The sequence below is a fragment of the Sander vitreus genome, chromosome 5 (assembly GCF_031162955.1).
Source record: "Sander vitreus isolate 19-12246 chromosome 5, sanVit1, whole genome shotgun sequence".
In the NCBI taxonomy this organism is placed as follows: domain Eukaryota; kingdom Metazoa; phylum Chordata; class Actinopteri; order Perciformes; family Percidae; genus Sander; species Sander vitreus.
Window position 1 is genome coordinate 22,904,233 of NC_135859.1, and position 23,172 is coordinate 22,927,404.

The 23,172-nt window shown below is 41.6% G+C and overlaps 1 protein-coding gene across 3 annotated transcripts in view; it reads left to right on the plus strand.

Moving 5' to 3' along the window:
- The window catches only part of sema6a (sema domain, transmembrane domain (TM), and cytoplasmic domain, (semaphorin) 6A), a 109,884-nt gene extending 88,033 nt beyond the window's left edge, over window positions 1-21,851 (plus strand). For 2 of the 3 annotated variants that reach the window (XM_078251053.1, XM_078251052.1), the window contains 4 exons: window positions 1,685-1,743; window positions 2,577-2,597; window positions 6,293-6,472; window positions 17,431-21,851. In XM_078251053.1, the coding sequence (XP_078107179.1) occupies window positions 1,685-1,743; window positions 2,577-2,597; window positions 6,293-6,472; window positions 17,431-18,593 (1,423 nt within the window). In that variant the 3' untranslated portion in view covers window positions 18,594-21,851. The remainder of the gene's footprint in view (window positions 1-1,684; window positions 1,744-2,576; window positions 2,598-6,292; window positions 6,473-17,430) is intronic. The other variant, XM_078251054.1, reaches the window with a different exon arrangement.
- Window positions 21,852-23,172: the final 1,321 nt, after the last annotated feature.

A 23,172-nucleotide genomic window follows, 5' to 3' on the forward strand; every position in this document is an offset into this window, starting at 1 on the left:
CCGCAGTTTTTTTACAACCATGAAGTAGACGACTTAACCTCTGCTTTCTCATCTTATACACCACACTCTACTATTATGGTGGCTATTTCAGTAGATTTACTCACTAACATTGTTGTGGAAACACAATAAGCGTGGAAACTAAATGCACACTTACTGCATTACTGCATTACTTCAAATATTAAGTTACTCCTCTAGTAACATATTCACATGAAATAAAACAATAAAACATTGAGACCATTTAACAAAGCACACTGGGTAATAACCCATATTGACAGCTGGCCTGCCCAATCAGAAATTCAAAGTTAAAGCAACACTAGAGAACTTTTCCCACTTCAGTCCCCCTACAGGTTGTCTCATTGGAACTACAACTGGAAACTAAGACTTTTTTATGTGGGAAATCAACTATTTAGAGCCCCAAAATGGGCCGTTTTTTACGAAAATTGATTGAAAATTGAAATACTTATTTTCGTAACAATCAAGTATCAGAAACTGAGGAGGACACGCTGTTGGATGCTGTCCTCCTTTCCTACTCTTTCTTCAATGCCTAACAAATCTATCTCTTTCTCTCCCAGTGACCCTGTCTTTCTGTTTGAGCAGCACTGGTTGAAGCTTGAAAATATTGTAAACAAATTAATAACATAACTATTTACACTGGTCGGACTGTTCAGCTCTGTTTCAGACTGATACCTCTGGTTCAGGCTGGTCCTCATCCTCAACATGTGCCTTTTTCAGTTGCGGAAAATACTTTTCAATACTCATCTGGATTGAGGCAGCAAACATTCAGTGTGAGAGTAAAAAAATGACATAAAAACATTATTTATAATAAGTTTATTTGATTCACAACTGCTACATATAGTGTTTTGACCGCGACAACCCAACTGCATTTGCGACTAGTTAACTTTCTAAAGCAGGCACAATCGCTTGTTTGCTAAGGGTCAGGTCATCTTTCTCTCGTTTTGATGGAGACAGAGGGCCGAGACTGAGATCTACATGGAAAAGTATGCACCAAACAAGCTACTTTGATATTTTGCTGTTTTCATGAATACAAAAGTTGGGTGACCCTCCCCTAGACTAAATAATGTTGGGTGACCCTCCCCTCAACAAAGAATAAAAAGACATGACCCTCCCCTATTTTCCTCCGGTGGTCCATTCCATAAATACGAAAATACGAAACTTCCCTTACAGGTGCTGATAAGTGGATTTTTTGTTTACCCTGTTTCCAGTCTTGATGCTAAGCCATGCTTACCGGCTGCTGGCGGTAGCTTCATATTTATCATACTGACATGAGAATACTAACATCTAACTCTCAGCAAGAACGCGAAGAAGCATATTCTCCAAAATGTCGAACCATTCCTTTAAAGCTATACAACATAAGATGAAGTTTGTATTACAGTCAAATACAACATAACTCTATTTATATCAACACTTCTGGCAATGAATCTTCTGCCAGCTATGGATTTACAAGCCTGCCAGCATTCCTCATAACCACTGATTTTAGGCCTTCTTTGATTTTGTTCCAGTATAGGGCTCTCTGCAGCCTACACTGTGTGCAAGCATAGGGCAAGCTGTGTTTGGTGTTTTTGTAGTAAGCTTTCCTATAGCTTTGTTACTTTGTTAGGTGTGGCGAGCCTGCATGGCCTGGCCTGCTTTCCGCCACTGACCATGATGTCTCTGTTCCCCGCAGATCAGCCTTTGAGCAGGACGTAGAGCATGGTAACACAGATGGCCTGGGAGACTGCCAAAGTAAGCAGGCCCTTTTCACTCTTATCTTTCCTCCTCTATTCTATACCCCCCTCCACCCCCTACCATTCCTCTCTTCTCTGTTAACTCAGTCTCCCTCTTCTCTCAGCCCTCCGTTTCCTTCTTTGCTGCTGTCACCTTTTTCTCCCCCGTCTGTTCCGCCCTCACAATCCTCTCTTTCAGCCTCTTCCATCCATCTGTCCCTTTCCCCTCTCATCCTCTTCTGTCCTCCCCCCACCGTTTCTCTGGTCCCCTGGTCAATAAAGTGTTGTGTCCACTTGGGCAAAGACTGGGTTCCTTCTTGCCATTCACAACAAAAACACAACACAATCATTCAGGGACACAAGGAAGGGATTTGACTTGTGAGCAGTCACAGGGCTCATTTTGAAACACAGAACAAGTCCACCCAGAAGGTCTTGAAAGGCCTCTTTTACTCTACAATGTATATTTGATCTTTTCATGTCTGGATTTGGATTTTGGAACCATCAAATGTGATACTCTGTTGATATCATACTGAGCCGCTCAGTTTTAAGAGAAACCTCAAAACAATTTGACCTCAAATCACTCATCTCAGTCCATTTCATTTAAATTTCGACTGTTTACTTAGAGTAAATGAAGGCTGTGTATTTTACCTTGAATTTCATCAGTATGTTTAGTGAAGGGAAGCCATAGCGTTGAACCTTCATTAGATCACGTCTGATTCAAAGTTAGGAGAATATCGAGCAGCCAGTCGATTCTGAATTACTTCAAAAGTCATGGCTTTTGATCATGTTAAAGCATAAGCTCTTTTTACTGCAAGCAATAACACGTTTCCCCTCATTTCTTCTTTCTTCCAGACACCTTTGTGGCGCTGAACGGTAAGTATCCCACATATACTATAGAGGCAATCAAATAAAAGACAGGCGCTGCATTTCATCTCCCCTCACTCTTTAACTTCAGCCACACCTCTTCATCTAGTCAATCAATCATCCCCTCTCAAGGAAATTAAAACTCCTCCCACATGTGTAAAGACGGGTTATTAATGACTCATGGTTTTAACTGAATTCATTTCGCTCCTTCTTTTTGATAGACATTCCCTCCAGTTACAAAGGTAATGAAACATTAAAGCACGGTCGGTCAATTTTACTTCTCATAGTGTTTCCCCTCATCCAGCCCCTTTGGTGTTTAGAATAAAGGACATATCATTAAAAATCAGGTGAGACATGTAGAATTAAAAGTCTTTAATGCTGATTCTATTAATTCTATCAGACCTCCTCTCCCTCCTTGTTCTGCCCATTCCTCTTCATCCCCTGTGCAATATCATTGATTAGCCCTGACCTTTGCTTTGCTAATTGGATGGATCTGGTTGTTGGTGGTTTAGGGCCTTGATGGTGAAAAAATGCCTCAGTGTGCACATTTAGCAGGAGATGTGTAAACAGAGGGGAATAGAGAGAGATTAAACGGCCTGTTTAGAGTCAGGAAAGATCAGATATGTTTCTGCCAACTGCCACCAAGCATGTGCATTTGGCATAGACTCTGCTGAAAATGGCTCACGTAAACATGCACACACATTTTTGGTGCTGCCCTCTACCCGCAGATACTCTCCTAATCACACACCGCAATATCACAATCACACTGATAACATTTTCATCACTCAAGACATTTTAAAGAATGATAAACAGATGTCACTCTTATCCATAGCACACACATCTACCTTGTTTTTATCTAAAAGGAGAGTGCATTAGTTTGGTTTTCAGTGAATCTCCCTCTCTCTCTCTCTCTCTCTCTCTCTCTCTCTCTCTCTCTCTCTCTCCCTCCCTCTCTCTCTCTCTCTCTCTCTCTCTCTCTCTCTCTCTCACACACACACACACACACACACACACAAACACACACACACACACACACACACACACACACACACACACACACACACACACACACACACACACACACACACACACACACACACACACACACACACACACACACACACCGATACCTCACAGCTGCCAGATCAAAACAGTCAGATCCATACAGAATGACAAGAATAGATATTTTGAAGTCGTTCCAGAAAGCCCAGCTCTCTCTCTCACCCCCCTGTGGCTGTACCCCCACTGTGATTCTCCCTCCTTTTGGAGATCCAGGGTCAGAAAAAAAAGCATCTGTGTTGGTGTGCATCCCTATAGTGCTGAATATGCTCCCACCGGCTTGACTGTGTGTTTTCAGGCACACACACACACACAAACACACACACAGACAACACCCAGTTTACAACCCCACAAACAAAGTCTCAGCCATTGCCCCAGCTCCTCCGTCTATCTGTCGGTGGAAGATAAATAAATGCCCCCTCTTCATTCTCCTCTCCTCTACTCCAGACCAGACATCCTCGCCTCTCTTTTAATCTGTAGAAAGAGAGGGATGTGCATCCGTCGGCAGTTTAGGGCTTTTTTCCCCCCCCTGATCCGTTGAGGAGCTCTGAGGCTCCGAGCTCTCTCTCTATGTGTGTCATCTGCCTGAATTGCGCTTCCCCTGGCGGTGGGGGAATGAATTATAAAATAGGCCTGTCACACTAATCTCTCAGCCTTGGGCCAATAGTTAAATAAATCATTTTAATGATTGCCATGCCACACGGAGGAGGAGGCTCTGGGTGGTGTAGTGTGTGGGTGTCTGTTGCGCGTAGTCTACCAGCAGCATCAACATTAGCCCCCTGAAATGCCTTCCCCTCTTCAAACACAAGCATAAACACATATTGAAAAGGCACGCGCACATCTGCAAACACACACACACACACACACACACATTGCTGTCACCTCCTCCGTGGAGAGAGCGTGTCAAAATGGGAATTGGGAATTTGAGCTCTACAGAGGCTGTTGATGAGTGTTGTCACTCTTCATCCTGGGTGGATTTTTTCTTTAACGTGTGGCTTAAATACATTATGTTTAATACAGTATGTAGCTTGTGAAAAATTGTGTAGGGTGGCTTAAGTGTTAGCATGTGGGATGGTAATGTGATTAGAATGGTTCTAAAATAAACTGGTGGATGCAGGAAAACACACTTTGTTTGGGAGATGTGCAGTGATAGCCGGGGAGCAGATAGGTACGATCCATCATCCACAGATGAAAGACTACATTGTTGCAATTGTCACTTTAAGTTGTTAGATTTCCACAGAGAGACATTCTGCGTTTTCTAGTCTTATTATAGTTTCATTATCAGTGCAACATCTTGGCTGTGTTACGATACCCTCTTCAACTATTGGCCAGTAGCCCTTTTAGCCATTAAGGAATTTAATTACAGGGAGGAGTCAAATCAGAGAAAATTCATTAGCTGTTAATGACATATTTCTGATGATTGATCTAGCCATGTTGCTAAGGGCCTTGCTAAAGAAAGATAACCGGCTGTGCGGATATGAAACATTTTGGAGATCTTTGGTTTAAAACAAGAAAAGTGGGAATAAATGGGAAATGAGAGGATAAGACAGAAGTGGAGGGGTTATGAGGATAAGAGAGAAGTAGAAAACAAAGAAAAGAAAAGGAGGGATGAGAGAGGAGGATAGAAGAAACAAATTTGGGATTACAGTATGATTATTTTTGTTGCTGATAATCCTGCCAATTATGTTCTCAATTAATCAAAAAGTCTATAAAATGTCACAAAAATATGCATTTTTCACAAGCACATTTTCCCAGAGCCTAACGTGTAGTCCAAAACACAAAGATATTCAGTTAAATGTCACATGAGACAAAGAGTAGCTGCAAATCTTAACAGGAGAATAAGATTGGAGAATATGTGGCTTGAAAAAGGACTTAAAATTGATGATTGATCCGTTTAAAAAAAATAAATAGTTGCCGTTTAAGTTTCTTTCAATCGACTATTTGTTTCACCTTTAAAACCAACTTAATGAATTATGTTAACAGTGTACATCAAAACAAATTGAACATTTCTACAACATTTATTGGAAAGTTAGATTCAAAGTAACAGAAAGCTTAAAAAAAGAAAGTATGGAAGAGCATAAACAGCTTTGCAGTTGAAGAAAATTTACAGGCAGAGTTCTCAACTGAACCAATGGAAAGAAAGTTTGTCTCTTGTCCTTCATATCAAAGGTAGGCACCCTATGGTGACTGTGGAGCAATGCCATTGTACTCTGCTCTGCTCTGACAGGCCCAACGGAGCTTTGACATGTCAGTCAGAACAAGAGGGGAGAGAGTGAGGAAGGCAGAGAGAGGCAGAGAGTGACAGAAAAAAAAGAACTTGCCTATCCTGGGAAACACACACACACATACACACATACATTTGCTAATGAGTTGCCCAGTGTCACCAGGGAGAAACACTTTTTTGCCGCACACAGCCTAGCAGCTGTCCTTGTGTGTGTGTGTGTGTGTGTGTGTGTGTGTATATCTGTGTCCATGTGTATGCTTCAAAGGAGGAATAAATGTATGTGTGTGTGTGTGTGTGTGTGTGTGTGTGTGTGTGTGTGTGTGTGTGTGTGTATGTGCACCCCTGCTGGCCTGTGCTCACATGCACTGTAGCCTGTCCCTGTCTGCCTCGAGCGTTGGCTAACCTGTGTTGTGTCCGGCAGGCCACCATCACCGCCACCATCACCACACCCTCTCACTCCCCACCTCGGCCCTACCCGAGGCCGCCGAGGGCCCCCTGGGGCGGGGCCGCATGGTGGAGCGGAAGGACCCCCCCATGAGCTCAGACAAAGGGGAGGACCCCTACGTAGCTGTACCCTCTCAGACTCAGCCAGAAGTCAATGGTAAGCCTTGGAACAGTCAGCAGTCAATTTGGTCCATTGTCACCTGTGGCAAGGGAGAGGGGGGAGGAGAGGGAGAAGGGGGAGGAGAGGGAGGGAGGGAGGGGTTTGTGTAATTGAGATTTACAGCTGCCTGGCTGCTTCCAGCTGACGAAGTGTAGAGATAGTGGATCACTTTCTCTTTAGGGGACAAATTGCCTCACACTGTGCACGTAAACCCCCCACAGAAACGTACGCAAACACACCTACGCAGTACATACATATGCAGACACATACACATGCCGCGCTCATTACACACACGTGCGCACACACAAACGCTCACTCTGTAGGACGGATTTATTATCCATGGACCGTAATGTCCCACAGGAGATGTAATATCCAGACCATTACACTCTAAAAAGGAAAATGGCGATGTATTTTTTTCCTGGTGACGATGGCCCGGGCCCCGGCTCTGTCATGCTTTGTGACACAGTGACATGACATTGAACGCCATTTTCTCCTTTGTTAACAACCTGCCTAATGCTGTACCGCCTCAAGGACGGCTCGCTCGCTGGATAAATGAGACAGATAAAAGGAGAGAAGGGAAGGAGACAAGTAGGACGACACACATCAGAGAGGGGAAGTAACAAAAAAAAGGTCACTGTAGACAGACACAGATATACCTATTACAGATCCCAATAAAACAACATGCAACATGTCCCTGCAGCATTAAATTACATAGTTCATGCTATTAGAGGTAGCGTCACCATGGGCTTGAGGAGATATTGATTATTAATAATGGTGATTCATTCACAGTAGGGATTTTCTGTAGACAGACAGAGTACTAGTAGTCTACTTTCTGTAGACTGTATATAGAGACAGAGAGAAAAACAGCAGCTAATTAGCTAAGACTAAGATATTTTTGTCAATGAAGTGTTTTTTCATGCTGACGACTAGCCTCAGTTTGTGCCTCTCATGTATTAACATTACATTCGTGTCATACCGCCAAGCATCCAATTTTCATGAAAATATATACCCAGTGATCTTCGACAAAGACAGAGGGTCATTTGAGATCACTTACCGCTGTTCTGAAAATATTTCCAAAGACTCCTCCAACCATCTGAATTTAAAATAGTATTCTGTCTGTTCCACCATAAAAAAGACAGAATATTCTTTCATCCAGATGGTTAAAGGAGTCTTAGAGGAGATGTTGGAAATACCTTCACAACAGCGGTAGGTGTTGACAGGTAAGATTGACACGCATAATATATTATATTTTTGTCAGATGCACTACCACCATCAGTGATCCGACTCACATGTTATGTTAATATGAGAGCTAGCTAAAAACATACCGTCTCTCATAATATATTTCAATAACACTGAAAGGAGGTGGTTCAGTCTGTCACAGTACATACTCCAGTATCACCTGTCTATGGAATGAACAGAGGCAGTGACTACAGTGACTGTCAGCTGGAAGCAGTAAGGCCCCAGTGGGTAGATCCAAGCACAATGGTGGCAGCACTTCAGACAGCATGCCTACAGCCAGCATCACACAACATGCTGTCGCTCCCCTTGTTGCCTTTACCTGAGCAGGTTTAATATTACTTGAGCCTCACAAGGAATGGTGAGGAATGATACACTTTGAGAATCAAACATAAGAAAAGCTAAAAGCTATCTTGCAATCATAAAAGTTGCAGGAATCTTTTTTTTTGGTGGGGCCAATTCATTCCTGGGGGGGGAATAAGGGCAATCTAAGCTCAGGTAACTGCAACAGGGCTTCACATTTCAAAACAATGCTTCCTGCTGTTTTCTGTATGATCATTATTATTATGATTTTTATAAGACACCTTTGCAGCTTTTTTCAATATTTATCAGTTCTATTTAAATTTCAGCTCAACAGTCTTTTCCTTTTCCTTTTTCTATATACATGTACGAGTCAGCTCTGATGAGATTCGTTTGATTTTCTTGTGTTGGTTTCTTGTGAGCAGTTCTTGATATTTTGCATGGCTTGGTCTGATACTGCGTGTGTGTTTTTTTGCTATTTATATATTTGCCTTTTTCCTGCCTTTGATTGCTTTGATGGGATTAAGCACAGTTTTGCCTCCATGCAGCTTAATGCTTTTCAGCATGGCAAATTGAGCACCACAGTCAACAGTATTCATTTCCCACTCCACCCATCCTGCCTCCTCTTCCTTCCTGTCGCCCTCAGTATTATTGGCTTCAGGTGTCAACTGTACTGTGAAAACTTAGCAAACTGCATATGTTAAAGTGAAAATGTAATCGATATATGAGAAATGATTATGAAGTCAGAAACTAAGTAAATTATTTTGTTTTGCATTTTAATGCCACAGAGATAAATCCATGCAGCCCATTTGACAGAAGAAATAAGGGACAAACATTTAACCATACCATCAATCTCTCAAATTAAGTAAAAAAAAAAAATTGTTGCTTAAGTGAAAATGCATTATTTCATATCCAAAGTCGTTTGCAAGCTTGTTTGTGATTTAAAGTAAATTACAATAACTCCCCAACTTTTTCATTTGCAGTTGAGACATTGTGGAATCTTATCTGCTAATGAATATTACAGTGCTGCCAATATGTATTAGCCCGACACCACCAGAGTAATTACAAATGTTGCAAAGTGATGAGTATTCACACACTGATGATATTTAGCACCCAGCAGCATCATTATCCGACATTCCAGTGGGACCATCGCAGTTGCCAGGTGGCCGCTTGTGTTTCACAGTACATTTGAGCTTGGTGTTTGTTTGGCTGTCTGTCTATCTGTCTGTCTGTCTAGGCCTCATCTGTCTCTGTTATATTTTCCTCCACCCCTGTCACCCTACCATACACCTCTCCCTTTGCTTCCCATCGCTCACCCTGGCCCCCGTAAACCCCCCAGCTCCGCCACTTTCCACCATCTGCTGCCATTGTGATCAGTCTCCCTTCCACAGGACCTCTCATCTGACTGGGATGGCATGTTCCAAGGCTATACCTTACCTAGTGCAAATTAATTCCTGAAACCAATTTATGGAGCCTCCTCCCCCAACGCCCCTCCCCCCTGTCTCTCTCTGTCTCTCTTCCTCCTCCATCTCTGCACCTCCTCCTCCTCCTTCTCCATCTCTCCCCTTGTAGTCTGTCTCTTTTTCAACTGGAGTCATATCTCTTCTGCTGTCTGCAGGAATGAATCCTTGCCCTGCTTTCTACCTCTTTCTCTCTCTCTGTCAGGCTCAAATCCCCCCCACCCCCTTCCCCCTTTTACATTCACCCTCCCCCAACCGACCTGTAGCCACCGCTGTGTCGCTCCAATTTATGGGTTCATTACAGCAGCTATCCAGAGTAGAAGGAACAGGGAGAGGTGGAAGAAAAGAGGTATGGAGAGAGACAACAGGGGAAGAGACATGGGAAATGAGGGAGAGGAGAAAGTGAGAGAGAGAAAAGGAACACACATGATAAAGATTTATTAAACATAACAGGACAATAATGTAGCAGTGAAGGTTATAAGGGAGAGAGCAAAGAGATAGGAGATAGACAAACTGGCTGAAAGGCAGAATTGAACAATGAGATGGAAGAAAGGGGAATAGGAGAGGATATAAGATATAGTGAGATATTGCATATTGCAGCTGAACAGAGTGAACAACAGTGTTTCTCTCTATCCCTTTCGGTCATTTGTTTTTATACTGGGCCACAGTTTTAACCCTGAACAGATTATTTTATGCTATTATCTCGGTTGAAACTGTCTGGTGCAACCCTTTTTTGGGGGCTGTGTTAAGGCACTCAAAGCACTTAGTTAAGGAAAATGTGGGTCGTGGTTAAGTATTGAAAAAGTCATTAGTGACTTGAAGCATCAGACAGGATGTTTTACTTTATTACCGTTTAACCGAAACCATGATCTTTCCCTAACTTTAACCAAAGTGTTTTGTTGCTCAGGACTCAGGATGTGAACCCCCGCTCTCTGGTGTCAAGGCCCTGCACTCTGTACGCCCATAATCCACCCCGAACACCCCCCAATGACTTGCATGTGGTATTTATACTGAATAAAGCAGTTCCTACACTAGATAAAACATTGCCTGTGAACATGTATGTCCAGGTAGCAATGACGTTTCTCACCATGACTAGGTGGGTGACATGGTTGTCTGGTGAAATGGTTTTGTTTTCTCATACTCATTATGACTCACAGGAGGAGTATTCACAAGTGTCTATTGACGGAAGACAATGCAGTGTTTACATCGTGGTAAACAGAAACTTCATTTCTGAATTAAAATCTGAGGAACCACTATATTTTTCCAACATCATGGCATTTTAATATTTCTTAGCCATTAGACAAGAGCTTCTGTAGTTTATTGAGAGATATGATTTCCTTTAATGTATTTTTCATGGTTATACCATCTAATACCAACTGTCTGACAGCTGCTCTGCAAGGGTTATTTTCAGCTGCAGGCAGCTCTCTGACACCTGTGTGCCAAGGTGAGGCTGGCATGATAGAGAGAAAATATGACCCCGCTCACACAGGGATGCAGCACTATTATTTTCATGCCAAAAAGTCTTGATAGCCTGAGCATTTCACTTCAACTCACTTTCTGGAAGGCATCATTATTGGAGATGCCATGTCAATCTTGAATGTTAGCTGTAGTTATTGGGGGAGACTGTCAAATACGTCCAATACTAGCAGAGAGAATATCTTTTTTTTGTACAGTAAAATTCTGAAAAACAATTCTGAAAAAAACTAAACAAACTAGTGCCAACTGGAACAAGAGAGCGCTTAGTAGCCATTTCTCTTCAACGCGGTCAGTACAGCTATCACACATTACCTTTCAGCTTTATTTCTTCTACCACTAGTGAGCATAAAAAGCCAGAATAAGGATTTCTTGGTTGTCTGATTATGGGGACTCCTCTACTTTCAAATTACCCGTCCTCGGAAGTAAGGCGTCAAGATTAGACGCTTTAGTTTAACATGAACTCTGCTCACTGTCAGATGATGCTTTTGGATGGTGACGTTTTCCAGGAGCCTATGAGGGCGACCTCATTGGGTAATTTAATGTTAGTAGTTTTATATGCCCATGCAGTAGAATGATAGGAATTAGGTTAATCCTATAAGAAAGGATGATAGGATTTAGGTTAAAAGTTGGTGTGGTGGTCATGTCTGCACTGTAGCAAAGAAAAAGAAAAGTGCTAAGTAATATTTGAATTAAATAATCATACAACTCATATTCCTGTCATTGTAACACCTTCATTAGTATTTTAACAGCATGATTTTGTTTCTTACTGGCCAAAGAATGTGATATGCTATTGTGAGGCAGAAGAATTATTTGCAGGTCATTGTGAATCATAATAGAAACTACTGGATCTGGTTTTCCCGGCATTACGCACTTCCCTGACTGACGTCAAGCTATAAGCCATAATTTCCTCCACTGATTAGCTTATTGTTGTCTCAGGCCGCTTTTGTTTTTTTACACACATTTACTGCTCACTTTAACATTTTAATGTTTTGGTTACACTTGTCAGTAAGACCTCTTTCCACTGCTGGCTCATACAAAAGCTTTGCTTTGTCTTTTTGGCCACGTGAGAATGAATCTCATATCACAGCAGCTCATCTTTTTGTGCTCTTAAAGCTTGTCTAACTCACATTCAGCTGTCATTATTCTGCTTTGAACTGAATTTAAATGGTCACATTCACAATGTCCACAAGTGAGCCACTCATCAAGTAGATACAAGCTGAGTCTTTGTTCTCTGGAAGGATTACGCAGGGCTCGTTTTATACCTAAAACATTTATGAATGATTATCTATGCAGGCATTTATAACTGAATGAATTACACTTTAGTCATACATAGAAGTCAGAAGCTTGACACACATTTTCAGCAGTTATAGCATGATAAAATACTCTTAGTGGGTCAACATCTGTATAACAGGGACTCTGCATGTGCTGCGCTTGCCTCTGGGTACAGCACAAATCTACAGCGCGTTGTGCCCAAAGTTTAAAAAGGTTAAACTCTGAGTGCAGCGGTGCGCTGTGGCTGCACCAGCGCTTGACTCAACGCAGCAAAAAGATGTCGTGGCGCCGAAACAATGGGTTTCAGAGCGCAGCGGTTACCACTAAAGAAAAAGCTCACAGGAGTTCGGACTACAGTTTTTCTCCATAGGAAAATCCACAATGTTTTATAAATTATGATTTATGATTTCAACACTTGCAGTGTTGTCAGGGAGCTGCCGTCTTCAATATGTCAACATGTGATAGCAGTGATATTCAGAAATAATTGGATTAATTGTTGAAGCTGTGCTGGGCAGCACCTTTTAAAACGTCTATTCATACAAACAGTGCTGGTGTCAATTTACTCATCAAACAGATGATGATGATGATACATTTTCCCAAGGATGTGTAATTCAGGTTGATTTCCTTTGAGTATTAAATACTTCAGTTTGTATGCATGGAGGTGGATAGGTTAGTACATTGGTGTTAATACCTGAGGTGCAGAATGATATAATTAGGGCTTTAATTATATCTTAACTGGCTCATCAGTATGCTGTGCACTGACTCTCGATTGTCTGATGAATGCTTTAATATTGAATAACACCATTAATGCGAGTGCCTCTCGAACATAAACATACACAAGACTTAATGGGATAATATCCTAACTGGGGATTTAATAGAACGTAATGAATTGCTTGCTTGCTTGCATCGAAACAGCAATGTCTTTTTTACAAGATGACAACAAGCAAGTGCCTGAAAGCAAATAAGAAGTTTCAGTTGAAGCAGAGTAAATATAAGGCAACCTTTTCTGCTTTTCTCCTTTATCTTTTAATCTCCTCCATTAGTTGTCAAGGTCTACTGTTCTGCCTTTCAACAAGTGACACGTCAATGAGAGCAGTTAAGTCTGATTAAGATTTTTATCATTCTGCAGACAGTGTCTTTGTGTAAGAGCCTGTAGTGAGAGGTTAGGGCCCTCTCCGTAACCTCTCTGTGATGTTTAACTACCTTTGAAGTTTCCCCAACACCAACACAAAGACAAGCTCTGTGGGCTCAGTTGGTGCTTCTGAAGAGATTAAACGAGTGTAAGGGTGTGTGTCAGACAGACTGAAAGAGAGCATTCACCAGTTCCAGTCACAGCAGATTACAATGTTTCTGATTTACAAGTAAGTGTTGCGGACTCAGGCTGTTTTGACAGCGAGAAATATCTCAGTATCTGAGATATGTGTTTAATATCTGAATGTTGAAGCCCAAGGCGGTGTGAAATTCAAATCAATTCAACCACTGAAAGAAGTGTCGAGCTGCAGGATGCCTCGTGATGCATTCTGGGGGAGAGGAAATAGTTGAAACCAAACGATTATAAGTCACTGTACAGTCAGAACCTCAACAAGATGAGAATGAAGCAGAAAATCTGTGGATTTCAGCAACACTTTGATAGTTTTCAAGGTCACGTTGTGAAAGTTTTGACAAGTTTTGCCAAGATCACAAACAGGCCTCAAAAAACCAGTGACGTAGCCACCTTGATTCAAAAACCTGAAGTCCTCTGATTCGACAGAGACAGCTCCCATGTCCTCTGTGGCTACATCAATTCTCTTTGATGTTAAGATGAGATACAATTCCTAACATGAAAGATGAAAGTCTTCAAAGTTTCCTCTTTTTCTTTTTCTTTTGTGTTTTACCCAACGTCTTGGGCTAAGGACTCTGGAAGTGTGTGAGTGCGACAGACATGAGTGATGGATGGAAGGGGAGAAAAAGTGAGAAAAAGAATGAAAGGATTTTTTTTTAAAAGACGCAGACAGGAAGAACCATGCAGTGCAGGTTAAATAGGGCTTTAACGTCAGCTCCGACACCCGGAATAGAAGACAAAGATCTAGCTCCACAGTTCACTTACTTGGACACCCGTTTTGCTCTGCTCCCCTCCGTCTTTGTTATTCAATGTGAAATCTAAATCCCCGGTCGAAGGAGGTTAACCTTTAGCGGCGATAAATTCACTGTCATGAAAATTCATAACAGTTTTGACTGGCTCTTCCAGCATGTAAGCATCGTAGACAGAGATGGATGAATGTATTTACATTTAACAAGGATTATGGAAGAAAGAGAGATTTGCCAAAGTATTTGTTTATGCCTACACTTTCATTTTCCTACGTAAATGGTTTTCTTCTGAGATTTTCAGGGCTCCTCACCTCAAGTAAAGCTATATTCCTCTTTCTTTGCTTCTTTATTCACAGAAGCGCTTAACCCAGCAGCCCTCAAACGCCACACGTCACCGTTCACAATTCACAAAGACCACAAGGTTATAATTAGAGTTCTCCCAGTTTCCACTGAATAGAACACTTACCATATGGAACCTGAACAGTGTGAAAGAAACAAGAAGAAAGTCAGAAAAGTGAATCACTGTTTCTGAAAAGGAGAGAAGTAGCAGAAAGTGGGAAAAAAAGATCTAAATGAGGACAAAATGAAAGATAGCAGCGAGGAAAAGTATCTCTCGTTCTCAGAAGTTACTGTATGAGATCTGAAGCAGATGTTTTGTCAGACAGGCCATTTGGTCACACGAGGCCACAGAATAACACGTCATCCCTTAATTCTTCACTGCAGATAGCACTCATCACTTCTCACATTATCTACAAAACAGGGCACGTCCTTGATAAGAAACGATTTTGGCCAGAAAATAAATATGTTACCCCTTTGTTTAACATAAAATGAGTTACGGCTGAGCTGTGTGTTGTCAGCACTCTATTAAAGAGAAAAGTGAAGTTTTGTTTTTACAACAAATGAGGAACTGCTCTTTTTCTCTTAAAGCAGGTTGAGCTTTAAAGTCAAAGCAGAGACTCAAGCTTTGCTCAGTGATTCATTTCAGCTCGGAAAACGTGGTTTAAGTCGTGTCTTTGGACTAATGATCTATGACTGCAGCGAGCGAGGATTATGGATGTTAGTTTAAGAGAGTCTGGATTTTGGTTCCATGAGAACAGATTACCATGTTGTCTCTGTGTCTGTGTTATGTCTTGCTGAGGAGACACAGAAAGAAGATATTCTCTGAGTGTGTCCTCGGTGACACAGATGAGCTGAAAAGCCTAAACACGATTACCCAGCCCCTTCAGGATTTTACAGAATTATTGCAACTAACATTTCACTTTGTGTCATCTTCTTTTGGAAAATTATAGAGCAAATTGAAACACTTTTATGGTTATCTGCAAGAAAAGTGAAGTGATTTGTGCACACATCAACATGTAAAGAGACAAAATTGCAAGTGTTCTGCTTGTTGACAATTGTTTTGATTTCTATGTTGTTGTCAACTGAAATGTTTGCAGCTCATACTGTGTTTGTATTTCTTTTGCCGATTTCCTGCGGGCAAACAAAACAAACGCATTATGTTTCCATGTTCATGCAGCTGTTTTTATTTGTGTATATATATATATATATATATATTGTATTTACATATCTGTAATATTATGTTTCTATATAGTACAGTAGGTCGCTTTTCAAAATATATTTTTGACTTTGCTGTTATGAAAATCAGACATACAACAAGGCAGTCATAAAAACAAGATTTTATTAATACAAGTCAATAAAATCGATCCTTAAGAAGTGAAACAAAAAAGGATACAGCCATAGCTGTTATACAAATCATATCACCCACATAGTGCTTATTTTAGAACATAGTTTCACTGTAAACACCTTCTCTGTAGAGGAGACGTATACATAGTATCATAATGGATTATGTTAAGTTAAATTCCATTCATACATATGAATATCAGGTTATTGTCCTTAGTTATATCATCCAGTGGGACTGAAAGCTTCCATCCTTTTTTTTATTTTACAGCTTTACAGGTTTTTATGACCTCAGACCACAAACAGCATGCACAGAGAATTTAAAAGTCTTCCACATGTATGCAATGTACGGTGAATAATATATACCATGATTGGAGTATACACGTGTAACTGAGTCACGTTATCAAGACCAGCGGTGCACTGTAGGAGCTTTTTATGTGATAGAGCCCACCTGCCTAATCCTCTGTCTGTGGTAACTGATCTGTGTTGGCCGTAGGTCATGTGTGAACGCATTATAAATCTCTCGGCTGTGTTTAACCCAAGGAACAGAGTGCTGCATTAGATGTCTACATTCATCAACAGGCTCAACGTTATCATCTGTGTGTGTGTGTGTGTGTGTGTGTGTGTGTGTGTGTGTGTGTGTGTGTGTGTGTGTGTGTGTGTGTGTGTGTGTGTGTGTGTGTGTGTGTGTGTGTGTGTGTGTGTGTGTGTGTGGGAGGGGCATGTGTCCACGTGTGTATGTGTGTGCAGATTGTCGTTGACCCCATTTTATTACACGCAACCTGCTGCTCCCACTCTCCCACCAACAGAATACTTCATAGCTGCTTTTATTGAATTATCTTTTATTTGGCCGTATCGCAGCGCGTCTTTGAAAGTGGCGCTTTCATAAGACACTGATGACACAGCTCATTGGATTTAGCGCCTAATCAGAGGCTTTTTAATGTATTCTCTGTGATTCATGAGATTGGATCCAAGATTTATGAAAAGTCTCCTATTTGCATCTATGAGAAGAAAGGGTTCGGGTATTTCGGGCTCCTTTATCTGCACTCATATCTTTTTTTCATTTCAGCAGAGGGTTTTATCTAGGATTTAAAATGTGAATCATAATCGCCCCTCCAAAACACATTTTCAATCTGAGATTGGATTTTTGGGAAATATTGAATGTAGCTACTTCACGCTACTATTTGTGCCAGTTTTGAAAAGGTGTTCCTTATGATGGGATAAACCCAGCTTCATTTGCATGTATTTTCATGAAATGATTTAAACCCCTAATCTTTTTACCCAGAAAATATCTTTTGATTATTGTAATTCAATATTGTTTTCTATTTTTTGGTTAGTCTAATAATGAGCATCTTTCCCAGTAGCTCTATTTTTCTTAGAAACAAGTGCCCACAACACACAGCAGAGGCAGAATAATCTCTAATTATTGTCTGCCAGTCTGAATGTCATCTCCACGTCTCTCTGCAGGTGTGATCCGTGAGAGCTACCAGAAGGGTCGTGACCAACTAGTTCCCGTGACCTTGTTGGCAATTGCTGTCATCCTAGCCTTTTCCATGGGCGCCATCTTCTCTGGCATCATTGTTTACTGTGTCTGTGACCACCGGCGGCGAGACATAGACCTGACAGGCCGCAAGGAAAAGGACAGCCACCACCTCCACTCCCGCCGAGGATCCATGAACAGTGTGACCAAGCTGACGGGCCTGTTTGAGACACAGGCCAAAGACGGTCGACCCGAGGCAATCCTCACCCCTTTGATGCACAACGGGAGACTGACACCAAATGGGAAGATGCTGATAAAAGCAGACCAGCACCACCTGGACCTCACTGCTCTGCCAACGCCTGAATCCACCCCCATGCAGCCGCGTCGTAAGCCAAGCCGGGGCAGCCGGGAGTGGGAGAGGAACCAGAACCTCATCAACGCTTGCACCAAGGACATGCCACCAATGGGCTCCCCTGTTATCTCTACAGACCTGCCCCTGAGGGCCTCTCCGGGGCACATCCCCAGCGTGGTAGTCCTGCCTCTGCCGCAGCATCAGCACCAGCTCCAGCCTCACCTGCAGCAGCACCAGCAGTCCTACCAGCACGAGTATGTGGAGCAGCCCCACCATAGTGACCTCAGCATGGGCCACAGTGTCGTGGACGACCAGGGAGCCACTCTGGAGTACAAGACAGTCAAGAGCCCCTGTCACAACCTCAACATGGTAGATCCAGATGGGGTGCTGCCGCCACGTGTGCCCCAACGAGAGGCTTCTCTCACCGTCCCTCCGGCTGTCCCACAGATGGGCAAACGCTTGGAGGTCCACTCATCAGTCTACGGACTCCGGAAAGGATCAGCATCCGGAGCTTCCGGATCCTCCATTCTCAAGAGGCACAACACCAACTCATCTAACTCCTCCCATTTGGCGAGACATCACAGCTTCAACCGCATGGAGACACCACCCCCTGCACCTCAGAGGGTGGACTCCATACAAATGACAGCACAGGGCATATCTCTGTCACGGCAGCCTGGAATGAGCTCCTACGGTTCACTGCCTCGAACGGGCATCAAATATCTCAAGCCTGATGTCCCCCCAAAACCCTCCGTAGTCTCACTCTCGACAAAAGTCAAGTCCAGTGACTCCTGCACATAGTCAGCTAGTTATCCAGTCAGTCCAATGTGAACGGACAGACGCGAAAGGTTTTTTCTGAAAGAGAGAAAAAACAGGGAATACTGTACAACTTGCATCTCCTTTTAGTGTTTTTGTTTGTTTGTTTTTGGTGTACAGTACAGTGAAAAATGAAACAGTTTTTTTAAGAAAACACTTTCTTTTTATATAAATATGTAAATATTATACAAATGGTTGTCGTCATTTGTTGCTGTCATCGAGCACAAGCTCTGGCTGGCTCCCAGTTCCTCTGTAAACACACATGGGAACATGTGCTACTGAAACAGAAGAAGATGACGCTTGTCCTGAATATTTCATCCAACTGCACCCTGTAGCATCCAGGATGGTGGCTCTCTTGTTTGTGGTGTCTTTGGCCACCGGGACTTGACTTGATACTTTATCACGCTGGTGAAAAGCACACAAGAAGACAGCACGGGGGGTTTGGAGAATAATCGTTGTACAGTATCTTGAGGACTGGGAAATCAAGCACTCAGAGAGACTGAGCTCGGACTGAAAGGACAGACACCTGTTCTGAGTTCTGTCAGAAACTGTGAAAAAGCCTCTCAGTGTTACAGCAATCAAGTCCGGCCTGGGTTTGACTGAAAGCCTGGGACAGAGGAATCTTCTACTGTACTGGTTACTGAATAACACATGACTGTTAATACTAATAGCTTGTTGTATTTATTTTTATTAAGTGCTTTTGAAAAACAAAGACTGACTTTCTAGGCTCGGAGAGAGAGAGAGAGAGAGAGAGAGAGAGAGAGAGAGAGAGAGAGAGAGAGAGGGAGGACGGAGAAGAGATCTTTTAATATTAATTAATCAAGTGTGAGAAAAAAAAAAAAACATATTTAAAGTCATGAAACTGGAGCCTGTAGAACTTTCTTGATGACTAAAGGTCCACTAGGTCTTTCTGTGTGCTCAGTGGGACCTGCAGCTTGAGATATATATGACCTCTGTGAAGAGGGGGAGATATTTATTTAAACTGTGCCAGGCATGGACTTTTACCTTCATGGACCATAATTTCCATTGTTTTTGAGCAATCATAAAAAAGACTTCCTGAATCTCACCCTTTTACTCCTCCAATGAGCATTCCCCCACCTACCCCACGTCCCCAATCAGCACTGTGGTTTTGTGTGAGTCGGTTACATTTGTCCTGATTGGTTGCTGGCTTACCGGTGCCATCAAAGCTCACTGTTGCATGTTGCAAATATAAGAGAAGCAGCTGCAGCAACAGAATGGGAATCTGCATTACACGCACAGAAAGAAGCTGCAAGTGACGCTGCAAGCAAACAGAGCGATGCCTCCATCAGGAACGTATCGTCTTTTCTAGCGGCGTCACGCAAATGAGCAGGTGAAAAAGGAAACTACAAAAAACATCTGCTTCTTTTTCCACATGTAAATTTGTGCCTTACACCCTAAAGTAGTGACAATGTTTTTTTAATAGCTGTTAACTTTGTCTCCTTGTAGTATTTATTTTTTATTTTTCTTACATCATCGTATTTCCCTGGTTTGATAAAAATGCAATTAAAGAATGTAGGTGTTATTGTTGTAATTCTGGTCCCTAGACATGACACACTTACAATCCAGAGGGAAGAGAGAAAAGGAGGATTTCCCTTTCTTCTTTCACTCTTTCTCTCTCACACACACCCACATACACATGCACACACACACATACACAAGCATCTTTGTGGTTAATTTCTGATTGTGCCATTAATGCGCTTAAAGCAACTCTTTATGTTGTGCTGGCAGTGTCGATGAAGACGTTGTGAGTGTTTTTGATTTTATATTTTATACAATTTTAAAGTCCTGGTATTTGTTTTTACTTTTTTGCTGTCTGTTGGTTTGGAGTGATGGTTGGTTGGATTAACTGAACAATTAACATTTATTACTTGAGAAGGCCAGTGTATGGGTATCTTTGTGGTGCACTGCAACACTAGCAAACACAGCAAGCACCCAGTGTACTAACAGTTCTAGGCTTCTTTCGTGCATCCTAACACTCAGTTGTTAGGCAATTGCATAAACAGGCTGGTTCCTGTGAAGAACTTTGACATTTTAAAACAACAATATTAAAAAAGTACCTTATTTAACCCCCTTTTTGTAAGAGACAACACAGTTTGAGGAAGTGTAGTTTTTATTTTTGCTTCACTAACTCTCCTTAACAAAGCCTTATGAATGGCTGACAGTTTGACTAATTTGACCTTTTTCTATTTTCACTTCCTTTTTACTTGAGGATTTCTATTGATCACCCCCCCCCAACACTTAAATCAACGGAGCACTCTCTTAGTGTTGTATGTGTAGATAGGTAAAGGTTTTCTTGATATCAAGCAATCTTCTGTTTCTCAACGGAGGAAAGCCAACTATGTCTCAATCCACAGCTAACATGAGAAGGAACGTTTAGGATCTGTGACCTGACTAACACATGTACATATACGCTTGCAGGGTTGGGTTGCAAATGACGGGGTCATGGGCAACAGATTGGGTCAAAGCTAGAACCGAGAGGAGCTTCAGAAACATGTTCTGGGGTCAGTTGAGACAGTTATCCCAGGGATTACTTAAAGCTATGATCTTCAAAGTGCAAATGACCCAAGATTAGTATGAAGGGGGTGTTTACTCCAGAATACCACTGCATTGTAGACTGGTTACTGGGCACTACAAGGCCCTATTTACACCTTCCAGTGTATTGAGGAGTGCATGACCCAGCAACTTTCCCAGGCCTGAAATAATGCTGATCTACAACTAAATATTTCTTGTCTAGAAATGTTCAGTTGTGTTGGCTGTCACTTCGGAGAACTGCCGTATCCACACAGAATGTGAACAAGAAAATCTAGGTTCAAAAGGTTAAATGTCCACATCCTGTGTAGACGAGTAAATTTAGCTGCATTTAAGATTCTGTAAAATCAAGCGTTTGATGTCAGTGGGGTTTGAATATTTTTAAGACTGGACTTGGGTTTGACTGTGAAGGCTGCTGTGAACAGTGAGGTTCTTTGGTGTGTGCCTTTTTTGTCTTTCACCCTTGTTATAATACACTGATGTTAGATGCAAATCGACTCTCTTCTCAACTTCTCAACCTTTTGAACTTTGTAAGCTTGTAAGATATTGTGACGTCACAGTTTTTTGCCCTACTCTCTCCACTTCCTTAACATCTGATTCACAGCTTAATGTATGTCGTAAAGAAAAAAAACTCTTTAATTTAATGCAAAATGTAATAAAAAAACAAAAATAAAATAAAATTCTTGTCATGAAGATGATGATATGTCCTTGACTTTTTCCACTTGTGTCTCTGCCTGAGGTGGTTATCTTTAATTGTTGAAATATGTGCAACACTGTTATGGGAAAACCAAGACAGAGTTTCACACAGGATTTGAAGGTTCTTTCAATTAGGAATTCATTTTAAGAAAAATAGTGTACTTTTGTGAAGTACACTATTTTTCTTTGCTTGTAAAACCTCCTCCAACCCCTCGAGATCTGAGAAACTTTTCTTCAGAATAAGATTCTACTTATGATACAAAGCACGTCTAAGTGGATGAAAGTACTTGAAACAGAAGTGAAATTGTTTCTTTAACTTCATATCTAATAAGTGAAAATAAAACTAGGTTATCAGCAGAGGGCGAGGTATGGTACTATTGAGCCTGTCGGTTAAATGAAGCAAACAATTTGATGGAGATTGGGGGCAGCTTTGTGTTGGCAGACTAGTACATGAGGCACTCTAAAAATCACCTTTTAAACTATAATGTATAATTGTCCACAGAGGGCAATCCATTTAATTCCATATAGAAAAACAATAAACTATTTAGAAGTTAATTGCAAGACAAAAGAGGGATTCCAAAAAGTGGGTTACATTTTCTGTTAGTTCAGTTTTAAAGTATGACACTTTATAAGGTGATGTCAATGTTGTGTTTACAACTTGTTTCTCCTGCCCCGAGTTAATGTCACCTTAAATTTTGAAAATATAATAGGAGCCATGGCCAGCAAGTTTCTGGCAGAGAAAAAATAAGTCGTCATAAAGCCGACACCCACCTCAATTGCAAGTTGTGATGATACCGTAAACTCAGCCTTGTCCTCGATGCATCAGTGCTGACTAACATTGACCAGAATATCAAATAAAGGTGTCCAGTTTCATATGTAAGCACATCCTTGTTATCATTTTGTCAGGAAATATAGCTTTGGCAGGAAGTTGACAACTCATACCTTTGATCTATGAGATGAGTCATAAGTTGGTAAAAGTCAGACTGTGCATGGAGATCAGATAACAAGGATGTGGTGCAGCTAATGAGGCCTGTCGCTGCCTTCACAATGCCGCATTGTGCAGTCTCCTTTCAGGCACCCGTGTGTTGTTGTACTACTCAGAGATCAAGATTCAGATATTCACCACTAAATCTTTTCCAACATGACATGAGCACAATCAAATCTAGTGGTGCAAGTGTGAGCTGGTTTTAACACGGAGTTGTAGTCAGTCGGTATTTAAGAGGTCAAAACAGGTGAAACCTACATCTTTGTGTGGTCTGTCCCAGAGATAAAGACAGCATGTCATAGTCAGGATAGATATCAGGCTATAGCTTTGAAA